Source organism: Garra rufa, chromosome 3 (genome assembly GCF_049309525.1).
Source record: "Garra rufa chromosome 3, GarRuf1.0, whole genome shotgun sequence".
NCBI classification, from domain to species: domain Eukaryota; kingdom Metazoa; phylum Chordata; class Actinopteri; order Cypriniformes; family Cyprinidae; genus Garra; species Garra rufa.
This window is the reverse complement of record NC_133363.1, coordinates 49340113-49365472: the sequence shown is the minus strand read 5'-3', so window position 1 is coordinate 49365472 and position 25360 is coordinate 49340113. Positions and strand designations below refer to the sequence as shown.

Genomic DNA, 25360 nt, shown 5'->3' with positions numbered 1-25360 from the left:
GCGTGTGTTGGAGGGGAAGGGTGAAGTAGCACAGCACTACAGTCTTAAAAAAGAACAAACGTCCTAATCAACAGCGTTCTCAGACATAGTAGAGAGGATTCTCACGAAAAACACCCCGACATATGCAGGAACCGTGAGTTTAAGTGCTAGAAGGTGTCGTTGACCGTTGATTAGCGGCTGCGCTAGCTGTTGTGCTAACACCTCGTTTACATCCACCGTCATCAGACAGCATCACTCCAGCTCCAGACTCGCCACAAACGGCACTCCTGCGAGCTTCTCTCACGCTCTAGGCAGCCGTTATTGAGTTATTGGCTTGTCCCGCTGGAAAGGGTGTCGGAGCTGAACCCCTCCCTGTGGCTCCTGTGCTCACCCCGTCACCTTTGCCCCCTCTCCCACCCGAAACACTGGACACACACAAGCGGCCGGAGAACGGCGAGAGGCCCGTGAAGCTGGGGGTGGTACCGGACTCGCACGCTGTCGGAGCGCCTAAGGAGAGGCACAGTCGTGGGGAGACGCCGACGAACATGGACGGGTTGGCGGTGGAGGTGCGCGGCTCCAACGGGGCCTTCTACAAGGTAACTTCATTTTAAAAGAACAATATTAAACCACAAAGGTCTGCACGCATGCACGAACGGCTTAGGACAGCTGAGGTGTGATGCAGTGATGTGTATCACTTTCAAAGAGGCCCGAAGGGCGCTCTGTTGTTTTGGACCTGCTCGCTAGTCATCGGCCTGTTTGGAGAGATTGCTTTTTATTTCCTTTCTGGTAATCAGTAGAACCACCGAATTTTGTTAGCGGCTTAGCTAATGAGTCTGTTGACAAGAATCCAGTGGCTGTATCTCAAAATCTAGTGAGCTGCCCTACCTAGTCAACTCACTTTGTTTTGAGACACATGATGGGACCCTCCATCAGTGCTTGAAGCAATAGTTAGGCCAAAAATGAAATTTGTCATCCTTTATCATCCTCACGTTCTTCCAAAATCCATCCTTCCTTCTGTGGTCCACAAAATGAGATGTTAGGGACTGTCACTGTTATTTACTTTTTTATTGCATCCGTTCCAGACAATGAAAGTCAATAGTGTTTGACATTGTCATTCTTCCTAAATGATGACTCAATTATGTGAATAATCCTTTTGAGACTAAGGATGTGAGTTTGTTTTAAGCTTATTGAAGTGTCAGGCTTATATTGTGTGTTTTATGTGCTTATGGGAAATGTGGTGCCACTGGTTGTGTATTCACAAGCCTGTCCTCTTTGTTTGGTCAGCTTGAGTGAAGGTGAATTTGTTCAGATCCCAGGTTATGGATCAGCCACATGGCTTTTACATGTTGTGTGATCCTCCAGCATTAATAAACTACAGCCGCAGTCACTCAAATGTGTTTCATAAAAAGCAACAAATATGTTTCACATGTTTCATTAAACTCTGTGGAAATGTGAACTTCTCTGCAAAAATGATTGGTCATATATGACCCTGCACCGCAAAACCGGTCTTAAGTAGCATGGTTATATTTGTAGCAATAGCCAAAAATACATTGTATCGGTCAAAATTATAATTTTTTTTCTTTTGCCAAAAACATTAGGATATTAAGTAAAGATATCCTAATGACGTGTGACGTGCTTGTGCCCACGTTTGCGGCACTGTTTAATAAACTTAATGTGTAAAAGCACATGCTGTTGTATTTTATTTTTATTTAGAGATGTACTATTTTGCACTAAGGTGACAGTGACGGCTGTTTCAAGCTGTAAAACTCTGAGGCGCTAAAGCAGGTGGGAGAGGAACAGGTGATCTCGTTGCTGACACCAAACACTCAACAACCCCCACCAATACTATTACTACCACTCTCCTCTCTGGTTTTATCCTTTGCTCTCATTACTTTTCCCTTCCGTGACCCCTTGTTGTAATGTTATGTAAAAGATGAATTCTTGCCAGTTTAGTCTCTCCTCTGTTCTGTTTTTATACGCCTTCTGCATTTGTTGCTGCTAATGTTGTCAGACGTGTTCTTCAAAGTCTGTATTAACTGTTTATAATCCTAACCTGAAGTGTCAGGGACCAGGGTTTGAGTTTTGAAATGCCCTTAAGAAGTGAAACATGTTTCCAAAGTCTTGGGCAAAGTCTGCCTTAGTATGTAGATTAGTAATCAGTGCAACCAAAATGTGTCGATTCTTAAATTATTATATTCAGTTGTGTAATGAAAATGTATTTTTTTTAGTCAAGTGTTTTTCCCAAATAAATAAATGGATGTTTTATAAAATCTGAAAGTCTTTCACTTAAGGGTTTCTACAAGGTTCCCCATGCAGGGCAATGAATGGAGGACGCACATGGCCAAGAGTCTCCGTCATAGACTCGTTATTTGCCACTCATCCTGTTGGGTCCTGCACGTCTGTAGTGTCACATTCCCAAAATCACCACCCTAACGTAAGACTCTGTGCCTCTCCTGGGCATATCTGTCAGCAGACATATAGGGGTATGTGACTTCACAATCTAGTATGTTGGAATGGTTCCAATACAGGACAGTCTATATTAAAAGCCTGCCCAGTTGCTTTCAGGCACTTTTGCTGACTTGTAAATGAGCAGGCCTTTTAAATCATTTTTTTAATAGCTCATAGCTTTTTTTTGCACATTTACATTCACTTAATACTTTTAAAGGTTTAGTATGTTGCCCTATAGATAGCTGGATAATGTGGATTTGGCAATGCAGATTCAAGCTTTAGATGGCTGTATGTGGATTCATGCGTCTTGTGACTCTTAAATAGACTGCATATGCACTTGTGCTAGTTTTCCTGAGACCAGCCTGTCTTTTTCAAGCAGGTTACACATTGGCACTCGTTCTGTCTAATTTTCTCTCGTCTCAGTCTCTCCCTCCCATATTAGGCATTGTCTGTATGTAGCTAAGCTATGATGGGGGTGGCGACTGGAGTAATCGTTTTATGGCAGCTCTGATAGATTTGTGGAGGAAGGAGGAGTGATGGATGAGGAACAGATTTTGAGGAGGGGACTCTGGGTTCCTCCCCCCAACTGCCCAATTACGTCTCACGTTCACTTGCAAATACTACACCTGTGACGTGCTTGTGCCCACGTTTGCGGCACTGTTTAATAAACTTAATGTGTAAAGCACATGCTGTTGTATCACTGTTGCAATTCACAAAGATTTTGTTAGCAATGTATCTCCCTCAGCAACATATGCTATCTTAGTTGTGTGTAAAACACTTATGCTGAACATATTTTCTCTTCTTTTTTTAGGGTTTCATCAAGGATGTACACGAAGACTCCCTCACAATAGTCTTTGAAAACAAGTAAGTTGGCCTGTACATGCTATTTCCTAAAGCCTCTGCCTGTTTGACAAGGTTTTGCTTGTGATGAGTGTTCGCACTCTGCCACCTACACAACCAACAAAAATATAAGGTTAGCCAAGAAGAGAAGAGTTTTACCCTGTTAAAATGCAGTATATGTATCTCTAGGGTCTTTAACAAGGTATTTTAATGGTGCTGCAGTCGGCCTATCTGTTCTGTTGATTTTATATAATCTATGATATATATCAGAGCCATAGAGAAACAGAGTTGCGACACTCCCATAGGCTTCCATAGGAACTGAGGAATGCGGAAGTAAAGCGTGTGATGGAGCGGCCTATAGTTCCAAACAACCAATAGTTCCTCCATAGAAGTCCATTCATTTCAGCGCTTTTCAAGCACAGTCGCCGGTAAATTGAAGAAATTACTGCATTTTTTTACATTTTCACGCATCAGTTGACCTCTCGGAAAAATAAACAGATATACTGTAAATGCAGTTAGATAACGTGAGAAACACTGTAATAGCGACCATAACCAGATACTAGTTGTCATATTTTTACGTTTTTAGTCTTTCTGCAATCTTTCCTCTTTACTGAATGAGTTTCAGTAAAGACTGCATTCAAGAAAAACGATAATTTATGCTGAATGCAATTCGTTGCCTTGTGCTTTTTTAAACACTATTTTCATCTTTTCAATTATGTTAAATGCCATTTTTGCTTGCCTTTTATAATATTCAGTTATGTTGTATATTTGAATATCATAAAATAGCACGAGTAAATTACTTTATTTAACATAAAATTCGTTAAATCGAAACATAAATGAGTGTTTGATCGTGTCCAAATACACATTCAAATGTATTTAACCTTAAATATTATACTAACTGTAATATAAATACTATATTAGAAAATGTTATCTTTTAAATGGTCAGGATCAATATTGCACATATTATTTAGTACAAAAAAAAACTGTTGTTGGTGTTTGGTCACGTTTGACTGTCAAAGTGTATGAAAACATATTAATTATGTCTCTTTATCACTCGCCAGAATAAAATGCGATTGTGAACCGTATTCAGAGAAGTTATCAATACACAATCAATGTACATTATGTGTCAATAATTACTCGAAATTGCTGCAAATATAGTAAAACTGCTGTCTATCCTACTTAAGCCCATTCAAACACATTGACAGCGCGGAGTTGTTTGGAACTATTGAGAGCTCCATGAACCACGTGACCGCGCGGCGGCGAGATCAAAGCGTGTCGCAACTCTCTTTCTCTATGGCTCTGATATATATGGTACTTGGAACAAACACACACTATGCATATATAAAAAGTTATATATGTAAATTATATAAAATTATTGTATACAGTCAAACCAAAATTTATTCAGACACCTGAATAAATTATATATTAAAAAAATGTATTTAAAAATTATATCTGGTGTTTTAATAATTTTTGGAGCTGTTTGGAAAGTATCCAGCTATGTAATATGAAAAATAGAGATGTTTATCAAGATAAAAAAATACACTGGACTGAGACGGTGATGCCTCATTTCCCTTCAAAATTGATTTTAGTTTTGGGAAAGCACAGAAGTTGCAGGGTGCCAAATCTGGGCTGTAGGGAGACTGAGTCACCTGGGTGATTTGATGTTTTGGCAAAAGACTGGGTGGGCGCAGGGTCGTGATGAAACTGCCAGTCACCAGTTGCCCATAGCTTTGGCTGTTTTTGTTGTATTGCATCTCTCAATTTTGTATTTTTCATATTACATTGTTGGATACTTTCCAGACAGCTCTTGTAAAAAATGTAAAAAAAAATATTTTATTATTGTACATACATAAAAGATATGTAACAAACCAAGCATTTTATTGTTTGGGTTCAGTAAGATTTTAAAACACTTATTTACCAAGGATGCATTTAATGAATCAAAAATGACAGTAAAATATTTATTATGTTAGAAAAGATCTCTATATCAAATAAATGCTGATGGATCATATTACGCTAATGACTGCTGAAAATTCAGCTTTGAATTTGACATTTGAATAGAATTGTAGAAATATTTCACAATATTACTGTTTTTACTGTATTTTTTTTTTTAATCCAATAAATCAGCCTTGGTGAGTATTTTCAGAAACCTCTTTAAATCTTACAGACCCAAAACTTTTAAATGTTTTTTATTGTTTATATATTAAACAAATAAAAAAAATGTGTATGCATTCATTATTTTATTAAATATGTAATATAAGCATGAACACTACCAGTCAGAAGTTTCAGGACAGTAAAATTTTTAAAAGTTTTTATTCAAAAAGGTATCTTCTGCTCACCAAGCCTGCTTTTACTTTGATCCAAAATACAGCAAAAGCAGTAATGTTGTGAAATATTTTTACTTTAAAAAAATGCTTTCTGTTTAAATATATTTTAAAATGTAATTTATTCCTGTGATGAAAGCTGAATTATTCAGCAGCCATTACTCCAGTCTTCAGGGGTCACATGAGCATTCAGAAATCATTCTATGCTTATTTATTTTAATTATTATTATCAATATTTAAAACAGTTGAGTACATTTTTCTTTTCAGGATTCTTTGATGAATAGAAAGATCCAAAGATCAGAATTTATCTGAAATAAGAAGCTTTTGTAACATTATACACTATACCATTCAAAAGCTTAGAGTCAGTATAATTTATTTTTTGGGGGGAGGGGAAAGAAATTTTAGGAATTAATGCTTTTCTTTAGCAAGGATGCTGGTAAAGACATTTCTTTGATTAACAGAAAGTTCAGAAAAACAGCAAAGTATTATACTCAGCTATTTTAAACAATAAAAAATAATACATGTTTTTTGAGCAGCAAATTAGAATATTAAAATGATTAATTAATCATTAAATAAAATCCAGCTTTGAAATCACAGGAATAAATTACGTTTTAAAATATGTTCAAATAGAAAGTTATTTTAAATAGTAAAAAATATTTCAAAATTGTACTGCTTCTGCTGTACTTTGGGTCAAATAAATGCAGGCTTGGTCAGCGGAAGAGACTTTAAAAAAATGTTTACTGTTCAAGAACTTTTGACTGGTAGTGTACAAGTAGATCTATCGGTACATGTATTTAAATACATTGTTACTATACAGATATTATAGGTCACTCTTAAAATGCAGCAATGTTGTAATGTTTTTTGTGTAAGGTGGTCTTATCTGATTGTGCTCATCAGCTTGTTTTCTTAAAGCTTAACTGATAGATCACTTCCACTTTTCCTTTAGCCATGTGCTCTAGCCCGTCTCTCTCAGCACCTGTGCTAACTCTCTCGGGCAGCTGTCAGACAGCTCTTTATAGTTCTCCTGTCCCCCTCCTTCCCTCTTTTTCCCCCTCCATGTCTCCCTACTCCTCCCATCCTTATCTCTGCCTTTTTTCCTTCTCTCACTCCCCGTTTCGGACTGAGGGAGATCCATAAATAGCCTTGTGAGGTATGCAGGCAAGGGAGTACAGGACAGTGGGCCTGCCATTCTTGGAATGGTTCTGCTGACCCATGGACAACCAGGAGCACTCATCTTATCTCTCTTAGACCATGTGCTCATGGTTTTGTTAAATTTGTGTATAATAGTGAAGATTGACTTCAAGGGGATTTCAAGAAAAGTTTATATCTGAATGAGTAAAGAACTAGTTTCTCTGGACCTTTTTGCAGTGATTTATACAAAGTTGTGATTTACATGTGTATCTGAAAGCCCATTTCAGTAAATCCGCACTGACCCCTCATCTTTCAGTTTTGATGATACTCCTCCTTTTTACTAAATTGACACTGACGTCTGTCAAAGTAAAAGGCTTCCTAAAGCCAGTGAGCCCATGGTTTTTGGAGGTGGGGTGCTGAGTTGTACCTGTCCTGTCATTAGAAAACTGACTGACAACTGTGCGTCTATGTGTGTGGTTTCTTTCTACAAGCTGGCAACCAGAGAGACAGCTGCCGTTCAGTGACGTGAGGTTGCCGCCCCCGACCGATTACCACAAGGACATTTGTGAGGGAGATGAGGTGGAGGTAGGGATACATTCACTCTGAAACACCCGGAGCACTCCTCAAATCATCACCCTGAAAAGGCCCCCACATATGAATCATCGCCGGAGAAATAGCCCTTTGAAATGCTCGGCTTTCAAAACATATATCAGTCTCATCTTGCACCACTTGCCATAGTGTTAAACATGGGTCATTCTTCAAAGATAACATGAAAAGTTGTTACAACACATTTAACTTGGGTAATGTGGCATATTTAGAGAGAAATCTTAAAAATTGATGAGATTTGTTTGGATCTTGAAATATAGACAGAGAGGATGTTTTCTCTCTGCCCATGTAGACTAGAGAGCAATTTTACTGTCTATTAGGGATGTAACGATCAAAATCTCACAATACGACGATATTTAAAAAGACCGATGAAGAATTGGGAAAAAAATTTACTTTTGTACATTTTAAAGTTATTATTATTCTATCTAAATTAAGCTGACTTAAACTTCAAAAAAAGTAAATTAATTTACTTGTACCTGAACTTTAAAGGGCCCTCTTTTTATTTGATATACTTTGTCTAAATTACATTCACACTAATGTTTTAGGAAGCCAAACAAATTAAAATATAATAATAATAATAACAACAACAATGACAGTTATAGCCATATATTTTAAAACAACTGCACTGCAAAATAAATTAATATTTCAAAAGTATTATTTTTGCTTTAAAATATATTCAAAAACACATCTCGTTATAATTCTAGTGAAATGCTGTAATCTTTTGCCGCAAAAAAAAAATAAACTGGTGGCTGTTGCATTCCCATACGCATTCTAAATTCACAGTACATGAAATGATGAAGGGATTAAGCCATATTGCACTTTCGGTTTTAGTTCATTTGACAGATACTGTGTCAAAGTATAATAGCCCAAAACACAATTTTAAAGACCTTTTATGATGGAATAAGAAGTTTAAATATATTTTTAAAAAATAAATTTTTCCCGGAAAACCTATCGTTTTATATCGTCATGTGACCACGGTAATATCTAGATGGTTTTGCTATTGCGTTATCACGGCATTGGTATTATCGTTACATCCTTACTGTCTATTTTTTCTGTTATTTATCATAACATGAAAATACTTATCGAATTATTAGTATCAGCCAGTACTGCAATGCTGGTGTAGCTATAGTTTCTTTGAAATTGCCTAACTGACCAATTAACATCTTTGAAACAGATCCAAAATCAAACACTGCTGTCAATGAATAATGCAGCCATGTCTATAAATGATGCTTTATTAATGCATCTTTTGTTTTCAAGTACTCTTTAGTCAATTAACTGAATATTGTGAGAATGTGCTTTTAAATTTCAGCAAATGATTGAAGCTAGTCTTTAAAGGGATAATTTACCCAAAAATGAAAGTGACCCCGTAATTTACTCACCCTCAAGCCATCGTAGGTGTATATGACTTTCCTCTTTCAGATGAATACAATCAGAGTTATATTTAAAAAATGTCTTGGATCTTCCAAGCTTTATAATGGAAGTGAATGGGTGTTAGGAATTTGAAGTCCATTAAAATGCATCCATCCATCATAAAAAGTGCTCCACACAGCTCTGGGAGATTAATAAAGGCCTTCCGAAGCTAATCGATGTGTTTGTGTAATAAAAGTATCCATATTTACAACTTTATAAAATGTAAGCTCTGGGGCCTCATTTATAAAGACTTGCGTAGAAACCATCCTTGATTTTATCTAAGAACTTTTCTGATTTGATCGTAAGAGCGATTCAGAGAAAACGAACGTACGCACTAAATCCATATGTACGCCAGTCATTCGGTTAAATCACAAATGATCGTGGAATTGTGTGCAGCTGAATGTTCCGCCGTCGAAACGCCCCTGCTTAATTAATAAACATAAAAAAATGAGCTCATTCCTAAAGCAAAAACTCTAGTAAAAAGGAGTGCAAGAAAGTAAAAAGGAGTGCAAGAAATCAAATTATAGTGAGGCTGAACTATCTGCAATACCAGGCATTACCACAAGGAAACGGTCGTACGCCAAGCTGGAATCTGACGTGGAGATAAGTACTTTTCCACGTCAAAGACGGTTTTTATAAATCTGTACTTTGACGTGGATTTGATCGTACGAACACTCTAAGATCAAATCAGTGCGTAAGAAAGTTTTATAAATGAGGCCCCAGGTTTCTGCTAACTGTCGTACAGATTCACGAGAGAGTGGTGTTTCAATGTAGATTTAGGCATAGTGTAAGTTTCTGTATAATATGATGAATGCGGAATCTCAGAAGCGGGAGCAAAACAAAACACCGGTCATGAATTAGAAGTACAAAACGAGGTTTTGTAAAGAAAAATGTCGATCAGAAGGTCTTTATTAACCCCTCAGAGCTGTGTGGAGTATTTTTATGATGGATGAATGTACTCAACACCCAATCACTGGCTTTATAAAGCTTTGAAGAACCAGTTTTTTTTTTTTTTTATATAACTCTGATTATATTCATTTGAAGAAGGAGATCATATACACCTAGGATTGCTTGAAGGTGAGTCAACCATGGGGTTATTTTCATTTTTGGGTGAACTATCCCTTTAAATCCTACAAATTATGCATCCTACTTACTAGATACTGGCATTTTCCAGTCAACCACTAGATACAAACATACCCGACACATTTTATGTTTATTTTTTCAATACTATAGCACACTCCTTTTATGGTACAAAGAAAGGGTACTATTCATTTCTTGCTTTCTGTTGAATACAGAGACTGGCAGAGACAGAGACTTTATTTCAGTGCTTCCTTGCACACAATCACCTGACCTTGTCTTTCCCCTGCAGGTTTACTCCAGAGCCAACGAGCAAGAGCCCTGCGGCTGGTGGTTGGCAAAAGTGAGGATGATGAAGGGAGAGGTAAGTCAGGTCCAGGTGTGCAAGCGACCACTGCCGCACATGAGCACGTTTGATCAGATGATGGTTACAGGGTCTACATTTCAAGGGTTCTGTCTCTTGTTATTCACTCACTTGGCCTCTGAAGTGGAGTCCAAAGTGAATATATGAATATTGATTGAGGGTGTCTCAGGTCTTTTTGGGACCCATCGCTCCAGCAGGCCTTTAACACACACACACACACACACACACACACACACATCTGCAGCACTGACCCAGTTACCCATAAACACTAGGGTGATCTCATTTATTGAGTCAGACTGAACCCCCTGGTGATCTAATAGCAGATCGCCTTAAGCTCTAGAATATGCATTCAGTATGCATGAGCAAGATAAACAACCGCAAAATGTAGGTCTGTTTAAAGACATCTGGGATCCTCTATATGGGTCCCACTTAAGGCATCAGGTTTAAGAAGTGTTCTAGGTTCATATGTTGTCCCGTTGCATTTTATTTTATTTTGGGATACATCTAAATAGTAATCAATATCATGCCACAGAGCTTTATTTGTATTGAACCTTGAACGTTATTGTAAGGTTATAGTGCAATGCTAACATTTACAGTCAATGCTGTATTAACTGCTCTTTCCCTTTTATTAATACACAAATAGTAGTTTATTAACACTGCTCCTCAGAGCCTATGACTGCTGTCCACTGTTTCCTGGCAAGGTTCCGTTCAAACCTGCCTCCACACACATTTTGGCTAATTAGGTTAAGGTAGCATGGGCTGACAGGCAGAACTCTCATAATGTTACATGCAGCACTGGGGAACTGTCTTCTCCCTCTTGCACACTTTCATTCTGATACTGGGGCACTCGAATAATAGGACAAATTTAGACTTGACTTTTGACTGCATTCTAGGTCACTGAGTGTAGTCGTGTGTTACTGCTGATATGAGATGTGGCTGCTCTGTGTTATTATAGGGTTTGTTTTTAGTCAGGAGGGGGGCTGTTCTCAGATTATCTTCAATCGATTTTCTTCCCCACTGCTTTTACTGTCTTACAGGCAGCAGATACTTAATGTTGGCTTGATGCTTCTGTCTGCAAGATGGCTTCAGTCACACTCCGAGCGTGTGCTGTACTAATGCGTCTCATCACAGTGACTAATTACTGGCATTTTGAGCTAGTGGTCTAGCACAACAAAACGGTCTTTGAGCAGCTTCAGTCTGTTTGCTGTGTCTTTAAAGTGGTGAGGCTGTGAAAGAGGCCATTGTGACTTGTGTAATAAACAGTCAGCTGGTCATTACAGCAAAATAAACCCTGCAGGACCAAGATTCAAAGCTGACTGTACATTTATCCTGCTTATTAGTGGACATTAGAATTGGTTTGAGGTTAAATGATTTTACTAAATGGTCAGATATACATCTTAGAATGCTGTGTTTGTACAATGAAAAATACTCCAGAGAGTAATGGTCAGTATAAAATCCAATTGAACTACCTAAACTATTAACGAAGTTCAGCATGCCGTGCGACGCCACATTTATCTGAGTGGTTGGCATTGTGATATTTAGTTTTTTTTTTCCCTCCTGTTCAGTTTTATGTGATCGAATATGCAGCCTGCGACGCCACATACAACGAAATCGTCACATCGGAACGAATCCGGCCAGTCAATCCCAACAGCCCCTCCTCTGAAAACTCCTTTTACAAAATCCCCATCCCTGTACCTGAGGATCTCCGAGAAATGTAAGTTACACATGAAGTCTTCTGATAGTCCACTTTTAAGTCACAGACTGTGTGTCCATTTAGACTAGTTTGGTTTCTTTGCAGTATTTTTGTGTTAAGTTGTTTTTAGCTAACCAAATCAAGTCAATATCAACCTCAACAAATTGTGTTGGTATAGGGCTAGGCATTAAACAAAATATACTTCTTATAATAAAAACAAACCAGTTTTATGTATCTTTAACATTTTTAGAAGAATTAAATGTATTCTTTTCTTTTCTGAATGATGCAGCTGTTTGACCGAGAACATCCACAAAGACTTCAGGAAAGCAATCGGAGCCAACTGCATCTTCTACAACACCTTTACACAACAACTTATCGTCCTGGTCAGTGTTTAATTCTATTTAACTTCTCATAATGATACTGAATTATACATTATGTCTGAACTTGTCTCTCTGTTTCTCCCCAGTCCACAAGCGAGTGCACGGTGAAACGAGCGGCCCTACTGAGTGACATGCACTTCCGGAGTATTCGCACCAAACTCATGCTAATGTCCCGTAACGAGGAGGCCACTAAACACTTAGAGGTACACAAATACAAAAAAATGGGGATTTTTTTTTACCTGCAAAATAGCCAGCCCTAACAGAGAACATTGACATTTGAAGAAATAAGCACTAGTTTGAGATTATTGCATTAACCATTAATTATATCCACTTGACTAATTAACAGAAATGTTAGCTCCCCTGTGTCAGTTCCAGGCTTCAATGATAGACTTATCAAAGGATGCATTTAGTAAAATATTTTTTAGTAAATTTTGTGAATATTGTGAAAAATTGTCAGAGTTTTATTAAAAATGGATAGCTTGAGATTTTGAAATAAAGTGCACCCATCCATCATAAAAAGTACTCCACATGGCTCTGAGGGGTTAATAAAGGCCTTCTGAGTGAATCGATGCATTTGTGTAGGAAAAATATCCATATTTAAAACTTATATTTGTAAACTGTAGTCTCTAGCTTCCGTTAACTGTCATACATGTCTTCACGAAAGAAATGTGCTCAAGTGGCAAAAATAGCATTTTCCTATAGACAGTTGTTTTCCTTCATAGATGTGCGTGTGTGTGTGTGTGTGTGTGTGTGTGTGTGTGTGTGTGTGTGTGTGTGTGTGTGTGTGTGTGTGTGTGTGTGTGTGTGTGTGTGTGTGTGTGTGTGTGTGTGTGTGTGTATATATATATGTATGTGTGTGTGTGTGTGTGTGTGTGTATATATATATGTATATGTATGTATGTGTGTGTGTGTGTGTGTGTGTGTGTATATATATATGTATATGTATGTATGTGTGTGTGTGTTATATGTGTCTATGTATGTATGTGTGTGTGTGTTATATGTGTCTATGTATGTATGTGTTGTTGTTTTTTATATATACCGCGTTTTTTTTTGTTTGCTTGTTTATTCACGGAAGTCAAAACCTTTTGAAAAATTTATTTTTGGCGGTCAGTTTTGATATCGTGGCGGGCTGCCACAAATAAATCAATCGCAAAAGCATCAGTTCACTTCAGAAGGCCTTTATTAACCCCTGAGAGCTATGAGGAGTACTTTTTATGGTGGATGGATACACTTTATTGCCATTATAAAGCTTGGAAGAGCCAGGACATTTTTTTTAATGTTACATTCAATTGTATTCGTCTGAAAGAAGAAAGCCATATACACCTATAGGTCAAATAATGAGTGCCCGATGGCCCGGGGCCAGCATGAGCGATGCTCGGGCCAATTGACAGAACTGTCATTTGCCCGACTGGGCCAGTGCACATCGTACGAGTGTGAGCTATATTGTCTACGATAATATTGTAGGCTATTGTAGAGTTTTATTTTATTTTGTTTGTTTATTATATCTTTTTTTTGTGTGTGTGGGGCCATTGAGAATTTTGGCAGGGCAAGTAAAAAATTTAACCACTGGCCTGACCCGGCCTGTTGAAAAAAATTCTTAGCATTGAGCCCTGACCTAGAATGGCTTGAGTTTAGTCTCTTTAACTTGATATTCTTCATCTACAACATTTTGCTGCAAATACAAATTTACTCACCCATATAAACAAACATTGATAAGCCATCTGTGCTTTCTCATTTGGACAGAGCAGATTTTTTTGCCTTAAAGCTCCACATTCATGAAATGAATTATTCTGCAGTTCAGACTTCTTGTTATATACTGTTGTTTGTTTGTGAAATATTCTTTTTTTTTTTTTTTTTTTTTTTTTTTTTATTAACTTGTGTTCCTTTAAAAACGCGTGTTCCTTTAAAAAGACATTCTGGTCATGCAGGATCCCCCTGTGGTTTAATTAAGCAGGCAACCAGCTCAACATTTGTGTGTTTTTGTGTACCGCAGACGAGTAAACAGTTGGCGTCTGCGTATCAAGAGGAAGTGAAGGTGCGTGAAGATCTAATGGGTCTGGCCATCGGTTCTCACGGCGCCAACATCCAGCAGGCCCGCAAAGTTCCCGGCGTCACTGCCATTGAGCTGGAAGAAGAGAGCTGCACATTCAGAATCTATGGAGAGGTGTTTATCATTTAAGCTCATCTTGTGTGATTTATAAAGATGCATATAAGATGATTGACAGCAATGATTTTGACTGCTCGTTCTTTCTGACTCAAGACCCCAGAGGCTGTAAAGCAGGCCAGAACGTATCTGGAGTTTAAGGAGGATTCCTTCCCAGTTCCAAGGAACCTTGTAGGTGAGTTGGTTTTCTGCTTATTTGACACATTTCGTTTGGACGTCTTAATGCAGTTCATTTGTGAATAGACATTAGCTAAGCATAAATTCTGAAAATCTGCCAAAGCGATGCGTTCTCTCTCTCTTTCTCTCTTTCCAATGATTCTCTCTCTTTCACAACAGGAAAAGTCATTGGCAAAAACGGCAAAATTATCCAGGAAATAGTTGACAAATCGGGCGTGGTTCGAGTCCGGATCGAAGGGGATAATGATAAAAAGCTGCCCAGGGAGGAGGTAGGCAGGCAGGGGGCTGGCAGAGAGAACACTGTCAGCAGCCAAGAGGTGAATGAGCCGCCCACCTGATACAACAAACCTCTCACTGTTACAGCTAAATAAAACCTCAGTGAGGGAAAACAACACAATATTAGTAGCAAGCTGTTTATTTTCATGCAAGTGTACATACATTTTGAGCATTTTCAATCGTTTAATATCTGAAATGGCTTCTGGTTTTACTAACATCACAAATGCTATCCCTCCTTTGTCTTTGTTATTCAGGGTATGGTTCCCTTTATCTTTGTTGGAACCAAAGATAACATCAGTAACGCCCAGGCTTTGCTCGAATACCATGTGGCCTACCTTCAGGTTAGTCACTAGGCATAAAGATTGTTCAGCCTCTGAACTAAACATTCCCTATGTTTGTTCTGCCATTGTTCAAAACTCAAAAGTGTACAAATGTTGAAATGTTATACAAAGATATTGAATTCATTGTACCATACTTAAGATGAGCATTTGAACTGTTTTTTGAATGGTCAGCTGATCTCCTCCTTCATGGAAAGCTGTTGGTCGAACTTAACCACCAACTGATGCTAAAAATAACCTCATTGGGGGTAGATTTGATGGTGGAGGGGCAAAGTGTGGATTACATGCTTTCTACCCAGGCGCCTCTCAAAATAGCCGTTTTCCCTGTCCATCCCAGCTCTACCACGTTGCCCTCCTCCATCAGCGTTCAGCTGCTGTTTCAACCCGGCAGCTGTCACATTCTGATTTGACACCTTCACACACATATACAGACATGTTGCATCTAGTGAAAACCCACCTCAATAAATGCTGTCTGTACAGATAATCCTGCTTGACAGATGCCAGTTCTCAAAGCTGATAATTTCATCAGCCTCATCAATATTTAATAAGTGGATTATTTATGTGTAATAAGCAAAATAGTTGAGAGAAAATTGTTTTCCCCCTTTTGCACTTAAAGAATTAATTTTATTATAATTCTGAAATTTTGTTGTCTTATAAATGATAATGTTATATATTACATTGTGATAGATATGAAAAGTATCTTTTTCAAATTTTTCCCCTAGTAAATATTATTAGATTTTCTTCTTGGCTGATCTTTTATTATATGGTGTATTATAGTATTGCTGTACAAGGTTTTTATATTATATTTTGTGATACTGAATATATATTATTACATATTGTATCATGCTACCTTAAACTACCAGTCAAAAGTTTTTGAACGGTAAGATTTTTAATGTTTTTCAAAGAAGTCTCTTCTGCTTGAGCAGAAAACTTTTTTTTTGAAAAACATTTAAAATTATATATGTAATATATATTCAGTATCAAACAAAATATATAAAAACCTTGTATACCAATACTATAATACACTATATAATAAAAGATCAGCTAAGATGGAATCTAATAATATCTAGTTTTTGAAATTATTACTTTTCATTTAGCAAGAATGCTTCAAATTGATCTAAAGTGATGATAAAGACATTTATAATGTTACAAAAGATTTCTATTTCAGATAAATGCTGTTCTTCGGTACTTTCAATTCATTAAAGAAACCTGAAAAAAAGTCTGAAAATTGTTTTAACAATAATAGTAATAATAATGTTTATTTTTTAGCAGCGAATCAGAATATTAGAATGATTTCTAAAGGATCATGTGACTGAAGTAATGATGCTAAAAATTCAATTTTGAAATCACAGGAATAAATTAGATTTTAAAATATATTCAAATAGGAAATGGTTATTTGTAAATAGTACAAATATTTCAAAATTGTACTGTTTTTGCTGTACTTTGGACCAAATAAATGCAGACTTGTTGAGACTTTAAAAAAACTTTAAAAATCTGACTTTTGACTAGTAGTGTATATATTATATTGTCATAGGTAATAATAGCATACTTTTTCTCATTTTGCTATTAAACAAAAATCAGAAATATTACATTGCTACTTTTTGTGATCTATATTCCTGTTTTCTGTAACTCTGTATGTAGTTTTTTAGTAATGCCTAACTGTACTTCCTCTATGATTGACAGGAGGTGGAGCAGTTGCGTCTCGAGCGCCTACAGATTGATGAACAGCTCCGTCAGATTGGGGTGGGATACCGTGCACCCCCCAGCCGCTCTGGTTCAGGAGTCGCCGGCGAGCGTGAACGGGGATACCTCACGGACGAGAGCACCAACTCCCTGCAGACCACACGCACCTATGGAGGAAGAGGACGTGGACGCAAATCTAACAATACGTACTCTGGCTATGGTGAGATACAATTCTTACAGCTTTTATTTTGCCCTAAACCACTAGATGGCGCAAAAACTCACCCTGACACTTTTCTAAATGTCTACGTGCACCTGGACATTTGTCTGTTCAAGGAAATATTGTTGGAACACATTTTCCATAAGTTGTGCCCTATCGTTCGCTTTATATAATTTATGTAGTCATTTGTGAATGCTCAAATTCATATGCCAACAATATTCAATATACTGCTTGTAACACCGTTGTTGGAAGTAGACATAAAAATGGATTACTAACTAAATGTGTGTCGCATTTAACTGTAACTGTAGCAAAACTGCTCAGTGACAAATGTCATTCTGCAGGAACAAACTCTGAAATGTCAAATGCATCAGAGACAGAAGAGTTAGGGGAGCGGGAGCCCAGGCCAAAAGGTATTGGAGGAGATGACAGAGGTTCCAAGCGTGGAGGTCGTGGCCGTGGCTCCAGCACTGGCAGGGGCCGGGGAGGACCAGGGCCCCGAAACACTAACACCATCAGCTCAGGTACATACTGATTGTAATTAATAAAAAACACCATTTAAAAACAAAAAAAAAATCTTAAGCCATGTTTACACTCCAAACCTTGGTGCTCAGTTTCAATTTTTTTAGTATAGCTGTGTTGGAAACTCTGATGCAATGACCAGGAGAATCTTGGCTATCTTCATCAGAGTTCTTTATTGGGAATGTGCTGCAGTCATCACAAATCTAAGGCAGTGATACATTGTAGTTTATATACATTTAGAGGGCAGTGGAGACAAAGCACCTGGGTGACGACCTTAAATCATGCAAATAAAGTATTCATGTGTAGCAACCTGCTCCATTTAACCAGTCCTAATCCAGTCATCATAACTATTTAAAGACTAGGGCAGAGGCACCAAGAGCAATTACAAACAAAAGGTGAGAGTCTCAGTAATCTGGTTCATTTGACTTACAATAAGAGAACAGGAACTGCCAAATAGGAAACACTCATGGTGCAAACTAGCTTGAGAGAATCATTTGTCGGATGTCATATTTACCTTAAATGCTAAATACAATGTATTTCACTTTAGTGTTTCATGTGATGCTATGTCAGAGCATAGGATCTGCATATCTCAAACAGATTCTTAAATTTGTAATCTCACAGCTGTTCACATTTTTGTTTTAACTGTGGCCAATATCATATTTCTATTGTGAACCGATCGTGTTTCTGAACTGACCTGCATGTGCAAATGAACAATACAAACCGGGTTGCCAGGTTTTCACAACAAATTCCGCCAAATTGCTTAAAACTATCCCACTCTTGTTCCGTGGGGTGAATATCACAATAGTGGGGTCGGTTCAACCCACATAGTTGACAAACAACCTGCGGCAACAGTGATAATGTAGCCTAATTCTGCGGGAAAACTGTGGACTTAGCAACACTTGAACAGCACACTGTTAAATGGAAGTAAACACAGAGGACATAAAGTACGTGATTATGCATTTATTTATAGTGTGATTGCTGCAGAAGCCAGTGAAAATTATGCACAGGCAATATGATAAATAAGCACAAGGATGTGACAGAAAAGAGTTTCGAAATGAATGATCCGAGCACTCGTTTTGCATTTTGCTTGTATGTAGAGTTGTCACTGCAATACTTCTGATTTCTGACACATCACTGTACTTTTGACTACCTTTCGCAACTGTCTTGATAACTTAGGGTCTGTAAAATCGTTGAAATGATTCCCATGAGTGCAGAATCGTGACGAAAGTTGATCGAGAGTGACGTAAGCGTCGTTAATTCTGTTTTGACTGTTCAGGCTGTGGTCGGCCGTGGATTTTTTTGGTCTAGTTATGATGTACAATACTTAAAGGAGAAGTTCACTTCCAGAACAAAAATGGACAGATAATTTACTCACCCCCTTGTCATCCAAAATGTTCATGTCTTTCTTCAGTCGTAAAGAAATTTTTTTTGAGAAACATTTCAGGAATTATTTTTATGTAGGTGGACTTTAATGGTGCCCCCGAGTTTGAATTTTCAAAATGCAGCTTTAGAGGGCTCTAAGCAATCCCAGCTGAGGAAGTATGATTTTATCTAGTGAAACGTTTGGTCATTTTCTAAAAAAATTGACAATTTATATACTTAACCTCAAATGTCTATTGCCTGCGATGCACATGTGAACACTGTAATCCGGGTCCATACAGTTAGGGTATGTCGAAAAACTTCCATCTTGTTTTCTATTCCATCTTCAAAATAGTCCTGCATAGCTGTTTTACTTTTGAGGCAAGTGTTTGAGGTTAAAGTATATAAATTGTCAATTTGTTTAGAAAATGACCAACCGTTTCAGTAGATAAGACCCTTCTTCCTCGGCTGGGATCGTTTAGAGCCCTTTGAAGCTGCATTTAAACTGCATTTTGGAAGTTTAAACTTGAAGTTTAAACCATTGAAGTGCACTATATGGAGGTCATTCCTGAAATATTTTCATCAAAATACAATTTCTATTCGACTGAAAGAAAGATGTGAACATTTTTGTTCTGGAAGTGAACTTCTCCTTTAACTGGATAAAAAAATGGCTCTGGTGTGAAATCTTACTTTGTATTATTAAAAAATACATTAAGGTTTAGTAAAGCAACTAAAAGTGTTATTAAAACTAAATTACATTTTTTTAAATGCTTGATAGCTTATGTGATTAACTATGCTATAACTATGCAATTTCATGTTTATCATATGCGTGTTTGTGTATATTCCAGTGCTCCGAGATCCAGACAGTAACCCGTACTCTCTGCTGGAGGGAGAAGGTGAACTAGGTGGTGATACAGATGCCAGCGAGAGCATGGGCGGCACTGACCGCAGGAGACGTTCACGCCGTCGCCGTAACGACCAGGAGCCCAGCCTTATGGATGTAGCCGCTAACGAATCAGACAGTCAGGCAGCTGCCAGTGAGAACGGACTGGGTATGACAAAGTTTCAGTTTATTTTGATTAAAAAGAACATTTGTGTTCACTTGTTTTTGCAAAGCAGTTTTAAAAAAATTTGTCATCTTCCTTTTAGTTCATTTAGAAAACAAGTGACAGTCAATGATGTCAAAGGTGTTCAATGCAACACGCTTGCATTTCAAAGAAAGTGGTTTCTGTGCATCTCGCTTCATTTGTTGTTCTGCGGGTATTTGTTGGTTGGTTTTTGAACCCAACTATTTGGAAAGAAACAGTGGGCAAGTGGTATGCAGCTAAAGTGGTTCGATGACCTAGTTTTGTTTAGAGTTGGTGAGATTTCTTTAAAAAAAAATTTAAAGTCTCTTAAGCTCAACAAGGCTGTATTTATTTGATAAGTAGGAGTAATGGTATGAAATATTACAATTCTAAAAAATTTGTTTTAATACATTTTAAATAATAGTTTATACCTGTGGTGGCCTAGCTGAATTTTCAGCAGCCATTACTCCATTCTCCAGTGTCACATGATCCTTCAGAAATCACTCTAATTTGGTGCTTGAGAAATAATTTCCTTAATATTTTTGTTTAGTCACCCAGTAGGTTAAATTGTCTCAGGAATAAAGAGAACATCATATTTATTTCTCAAGTAATAGCAACTGCAAGCTACTCTTGTACCTCAGAACCTTTGATTGGATTTTAAGCAAAAAGTTACTTTTGTAAAACAGCATTATCTGTAATTAGCATTGTCAGAAGAGACTGGAAAGATTATGAAATCCTTGGGGTCATAAAGATTCATCCAAGGAATGTTTGATGGGGTTTTCGTAGAACGGCCTCAGAAGATAAACTGAAAATAAATTGGTCCCAATGCATCTCATGCTCTCTTTGTCTTCCCTCATTTCTCACAGAAGAGGAGGGCAGGCCCCAGCGCCGTAATAGAAGCCGCCGCCGTCGTAACAGAGGCAATCGTCCTGAGGGAGGCTCCACCAGCCGTGACAGACAGCCAAGTAAGAAAATGGGAAAGGGTCAAGATGTAGAAGCGAAACTGACAGGAAGGGACTACAGAGAGAGAAATGTCAAGTTGAAAATTAAAACTTAAGCATGTTTTTCTGTTCTTCAGATTTAGTAGAGAGTGACGGGAACTTATTGTTGCTGACCAGATTCAAACTTGAAAAAACTAGATTGTAAATGGTGATATTTGCAGATTTTATTGTTTTTTTTTTTTTATGTTAATGTCACAGTCATGTCCTACAGAAGGTGTATGCAACTGTAATGCAACTGTAAGAGCTGTTTTCATGCTGTGTGTTATAAGATTAGTCCACTTGTTTGATCACTTGCTGCTTTTTTTTCCCCCCCTCAACCTGACTGTTCTTTCTCTCTTTTGATATAGTTACTGTTGCTGACTTCATCTCTCGTGCCGATTCCCAGAGCAGACAGAATCTCCCAGGGAAAAAGGACGTGACACCGCACACGTCTCATCCCAAGGTCTGCAAATACTACTACACAAAACACACCCCTCAGATTAAGACTGCACTGATTTGGGGGGAAAATCATTTTTATTTAGTGTTTCCAAAAATATTTTTTATGTTGTTATCAAGAGGAAAAAAAGCTTCAAGCTTGTAGAACCTCGCAATTTGGCTAGAATTTTGTGCTTTATACACTGTCATTTAAAAGTTTGGCATCATTTTTTAATGGAGTCTTATGCTCATCTTGGCTGTATTTATTTAATCAAAATACAGAAAAAAACAGTAATATTGTGAAATAATATTGTCATTTTTAATATTGGTTTACTATTTTAATAGACTTTTTAAAATATAATTTATTTCTGTCACACAGCACTATTTTCATCGGCCATTACTCCAGTTTTCAGTGTCACATAATCCTTCAGAAATCATTCTAATAATAAAAAGTTACATTTGTTCAATATAGAAATCTTTTCTGACAGAGTCTTTACTATCACTTCATCAATTTAGCATATCTTTGCTGAATAAAAAAATGACACAATTTCTATTTTTCTTTTTAACCTTTTTATTTATCGAAGAATCCTGAAAAAAGTATCACGCGTACCAAAAAATATTAAGCGGCACAACTTTTTTTTTTTTTTACATTAAAATGATTTCTAAAGTATCATGTAACACTGTTGATTGAAGTAATGATGCTGAAAATTCAGCTTTGCTTCAAAGAAATAAATTATATTTTAAAGTGTATTAAAACAGAAAACGGTTTATTTTAAATTGCAGTATTTCACAAAATTACTGTTTATTTTTAATTTATGTATTTTTGATCAAATAAATGCAGCCTTGATGAGCGTAAGAAACTTATTTAAATGTAATTATAATTTGTTGTTGAGAGGGAAAAAGCTTATGGCTCGTAAAGCTGCACAGTTTGGGCAATATTTTTTTTTTTTTTTTTTTTTTTTGTCAATGAGACTATGGAATTATATATATATATATATATATATATATATATATAAAGAACAGCAACAACAATAATTTAAAAAAATTTATATATATATATAATAGAGAGAGAGAGAAAATCTATCTATATATCCAATGACCTTGACCCTAAGATGTCAAGAGTTCCATTCCCTGTGCAACTGCCACTGGCCCAGCTGCATTCAAGGGGAGGGGCATACTGATAGGTCAATTGTTTTAAGGCTTTCCTTTTGGTGAAAAGGGCAGTTTCATAAAGGTTTAGGCAAAGGACAGTTTTAAACTGCTTTTCATTCTCTCTTCTTCAGGAAAATGGGACTAGCGTGAGTAAGGAAGAGCGCACTCCTTCCAAGCGCTCCCCTAGCAATGGCGTGGCATCGCCCGGGGAGGCTCTAGCCCTGGTGAATGGCGTCTCGTAATAAGTCATCTCACCCCCTCAAGACCCACGTCTAAAGCAAGACACCACGGCGAACTCTGTCCCTGCTTGCATTCACGTAAACCTTTAAACTGACGAATGAAAATCGACTAAAGTCTATGAGAAGAAAATGATACAAAAAAAAAAATGACGAACGCATCTACTTTAAACCACACGTAACGGTGTATGTTTATCCTATCTATCAGTACTTAGTGCTTATTTAAGACAAGCTTGCCAAAAATGAGCTGATGGATATGACTCCAATTTCTGACATAACACAGAAAACAGGACGTGACTTTTTGGGTTTTATTTTTTTTTTTTTGTTTGTTTTCTCGTTGCCGTCATTGTTTGTTTTTGATTGTTTGTACTCACTGGTGTGGGATTGTGAAACACTCCCAAACAGACGCATCTCTTAAACAGTGTTAGCTAAATGAGGGCGGGGCTAGCGGAGCGGCGATGGGTTGAAGGCGGAGCCTCTCGTGAGCGGTTGACAGTTGAGTCTGTGGTACTCTGAATTTAAGGGCAAAAAGGGGAAACAGAGAGACATTGTGCCTTGAATTTAAAAAAACTTGAGTATTTTCTTTTTTCCTTAATATTTGCGTTGTTCATGGGATGAAGTAGATGGTTCCTGTTTTTTGGTGTTTTTACTTTGTCTGAGGAAATGACAGGATTATGCAGAATGCATGGGGTGGGGAAAGACAGATAATTAATGCCAAACATGAAATTAGGACGTTTGTCCAAGGTCAAGTCTTTATGTGGAAGGCGTTTAATCTCTGTGTGTGTACGAGTGTGTGTCTGTTTGTACATGTATTGTTGTGAGACATGCAGTAAGAACTTAGAATTTGGGAGGAACGTTACATGATCCACGAGACATCCCAAAAGAATCCAGAACGGATTCTGTCTCTTCAGTTAAAACGGCCGGAAGGTGGCACATGTGTCGTTAGACTTTCCAAACACAACTAGAGAGATGTAAATGAACTGACAGGTTCAGAGTATTCAGTATTTCAGCATCTCTTTCCCCACTGTACGTGGAAGGAAGGTAGGATGAATGGGAGGGTGGAAAGTGGTGCACGCACACACTCTATAGCTTCCGGCCCGCATCTATAGGAAAGGCAGGAGAGGGATTGGTGACCCTCTGGTGTGGAAGGTTGGTCTTGATGGTCTAGAAGGCACTCTGGGAACAGTGAAAACCCTATTAAGATAAAGCCAGAAACATTGAGACAGATGCATTCGTTCACACTCGCACACACACACGTACATCCGAGAGTATTGTAATACACTCCAGTTTGGTCAATGGCGTTTTGGCCTCTTCTGTCTCTGCTGGAAAATCCGATGCTGTGGCAGAGAAGGGGATGGATGGTTTGTCGTGTCCCTGATTGTCCTGGTTCAAGGAGAGGAGGGAGCGTTCCCTCACTTTGTTACTGTCATCTTGGTTCCTGCTCTCAAAGGTTCTTTTTTTTTTTTTTTTCTTTTTTTTTTTTTTGGTTCTTTCCACATCATTGAAAAACAAAAAAGATTAAAAAGGAAGTGAAATAAATTATTTCTGGAATGACACCTGTGTGCCGTTTGGTTTCTTTTTCTCCTCAGTCTGGTTTCAGTTTGTGCACTTTAAAAGAATAAGGTGCAAAAACAGGATCTGAAACTCAGAATCAAAAATATTTTTCTCAGAAAAGGAAATTCAGGAGGTCGAACTATTATATTAAAGGATCAGTTTACTTCCAGAATAAAAATTTTCTGCACTTATTCACCCCCATGTCATCCGAGATGTTCATGTCTTTCTTTAGTTGAAAACAGGGCTGTGCAATATATCGAAATATCGCAACAGCTTGCAATATTTGGGGCCATGAACAAAAGACCGAGAAAATCACTAACTGCTCTTCCCTAAATAAAATTTTTAGCTTAATAATCAGTGCATATTTAATTCAAAATGAGACTAAGCTGTGTTTTATTTTAAATTTTTATTATTCAGTTCCTAAACTGATAGTAAAATGATACCTTTAATGTTAACATGACATTATGTAATGCTAGAGTAAAACGCTAACGTTCACTTTTTAGAAGTTGTTGTGGGGGTGCTTTCTTCTCACAAAAAGTAAAACATGTATGTTTTCATGTATAATTTTTATACATATACATATATATCTTCTAGAGCAGGGGTGGGGAACGTCCGGCCTCCGGGCCGTATACGGCCCGCGAGACAGTTTGATACGGCCCACGATTCAATTCAGAAATCCCCCTCCTCTCTCAGGAAAAAAAAAGCTTAAAATAATTTTTCCTGTGATTAAAAAAAATTACAAAAATATAATGAAAATAGAAATAGAATATTATAGATAAAATACAATAATATAAAATAGGTTTGCGTGTCCGGGTCACAGTCAGCGTAAAAGCAACGCAACGCAACGTTCGTTGTCATCACTGATAAACATCATGGCTACCGGCAAGAAAAGAAAAGTAGATGCAGAATGTCGCGCTTTTCAAGAAAAATGGACAAACGATTATTTTTTCGTTG

The 25360-nt window shown here is 37.5% G+C and overlaps 1 protein-coding gene across 2 annotated transcripts; it reads left to right on the top strand.

The window, feature by feature from the left end:
• On the top strand, positions 1–24406 carry LOC141331306 (RNA-binding protein FXR1-like). Of its 2 annotated transcripts, none has more exons than XM_073836326.1 (17): positions 1–575; positions 3239–3291; positions 7211–7304; positions 10105–10176; positions 11742–11890; positions 12159–12252; positions 12336–12452; positions 14243–14413; positions 14510–14588; positions 14750–14859; positions 15121–15207; positions 16888–17107; positions 17446–17625; positions 19831–20034; positions 20916–21014; positions 21398–21492; positions 22748–24406. In XM_073836326.1, the coding sequence occupies exons 1-17, from the start codon at positions 525–527 to the stop codon at positions 22856–22858; spliced, it is 1986 nt and encodes a 661-aa protein (XP_073692427.1). In that variant the 5' UTR covers positions 1–524; the 3' UTR covers positions 22859–24406. The 2 variants fall into 2 exon arrangements, with proteins under 2 accessions (XP_073692427.1, XP_073692426.1); XM_073836325.1 differs by having other exon boundaries at positions 14750–14907.
• Positions 24407–25360: the final 954 nt, after the last annotated feature.

Bases quoted from the DNA above. Each gene is read 5' to 3' on its own strand.
- LOC141331306 (XM_073836325.1), top strand. From the start codon at position 525: ATGGACGGGTTGGCGGTGGAGGTGCGCGGCTCCAACGGGGCCTTCTAC. The intron at 14,589-14,749 runs GTGAGTTGGTTT...CTTTCACAACAG, and splicing joins AGTTCCAAGGAACCTTGTAG to GAAAAGTCATTGGCAAAAAC. The intron at 21,493-22,747 runs GTCTGCAAATAC...TCTCTTCTTCAG, and splicing joins CGCACACGTCTCATCCCAAG to GAAAATGGGACTAGCGTGAG.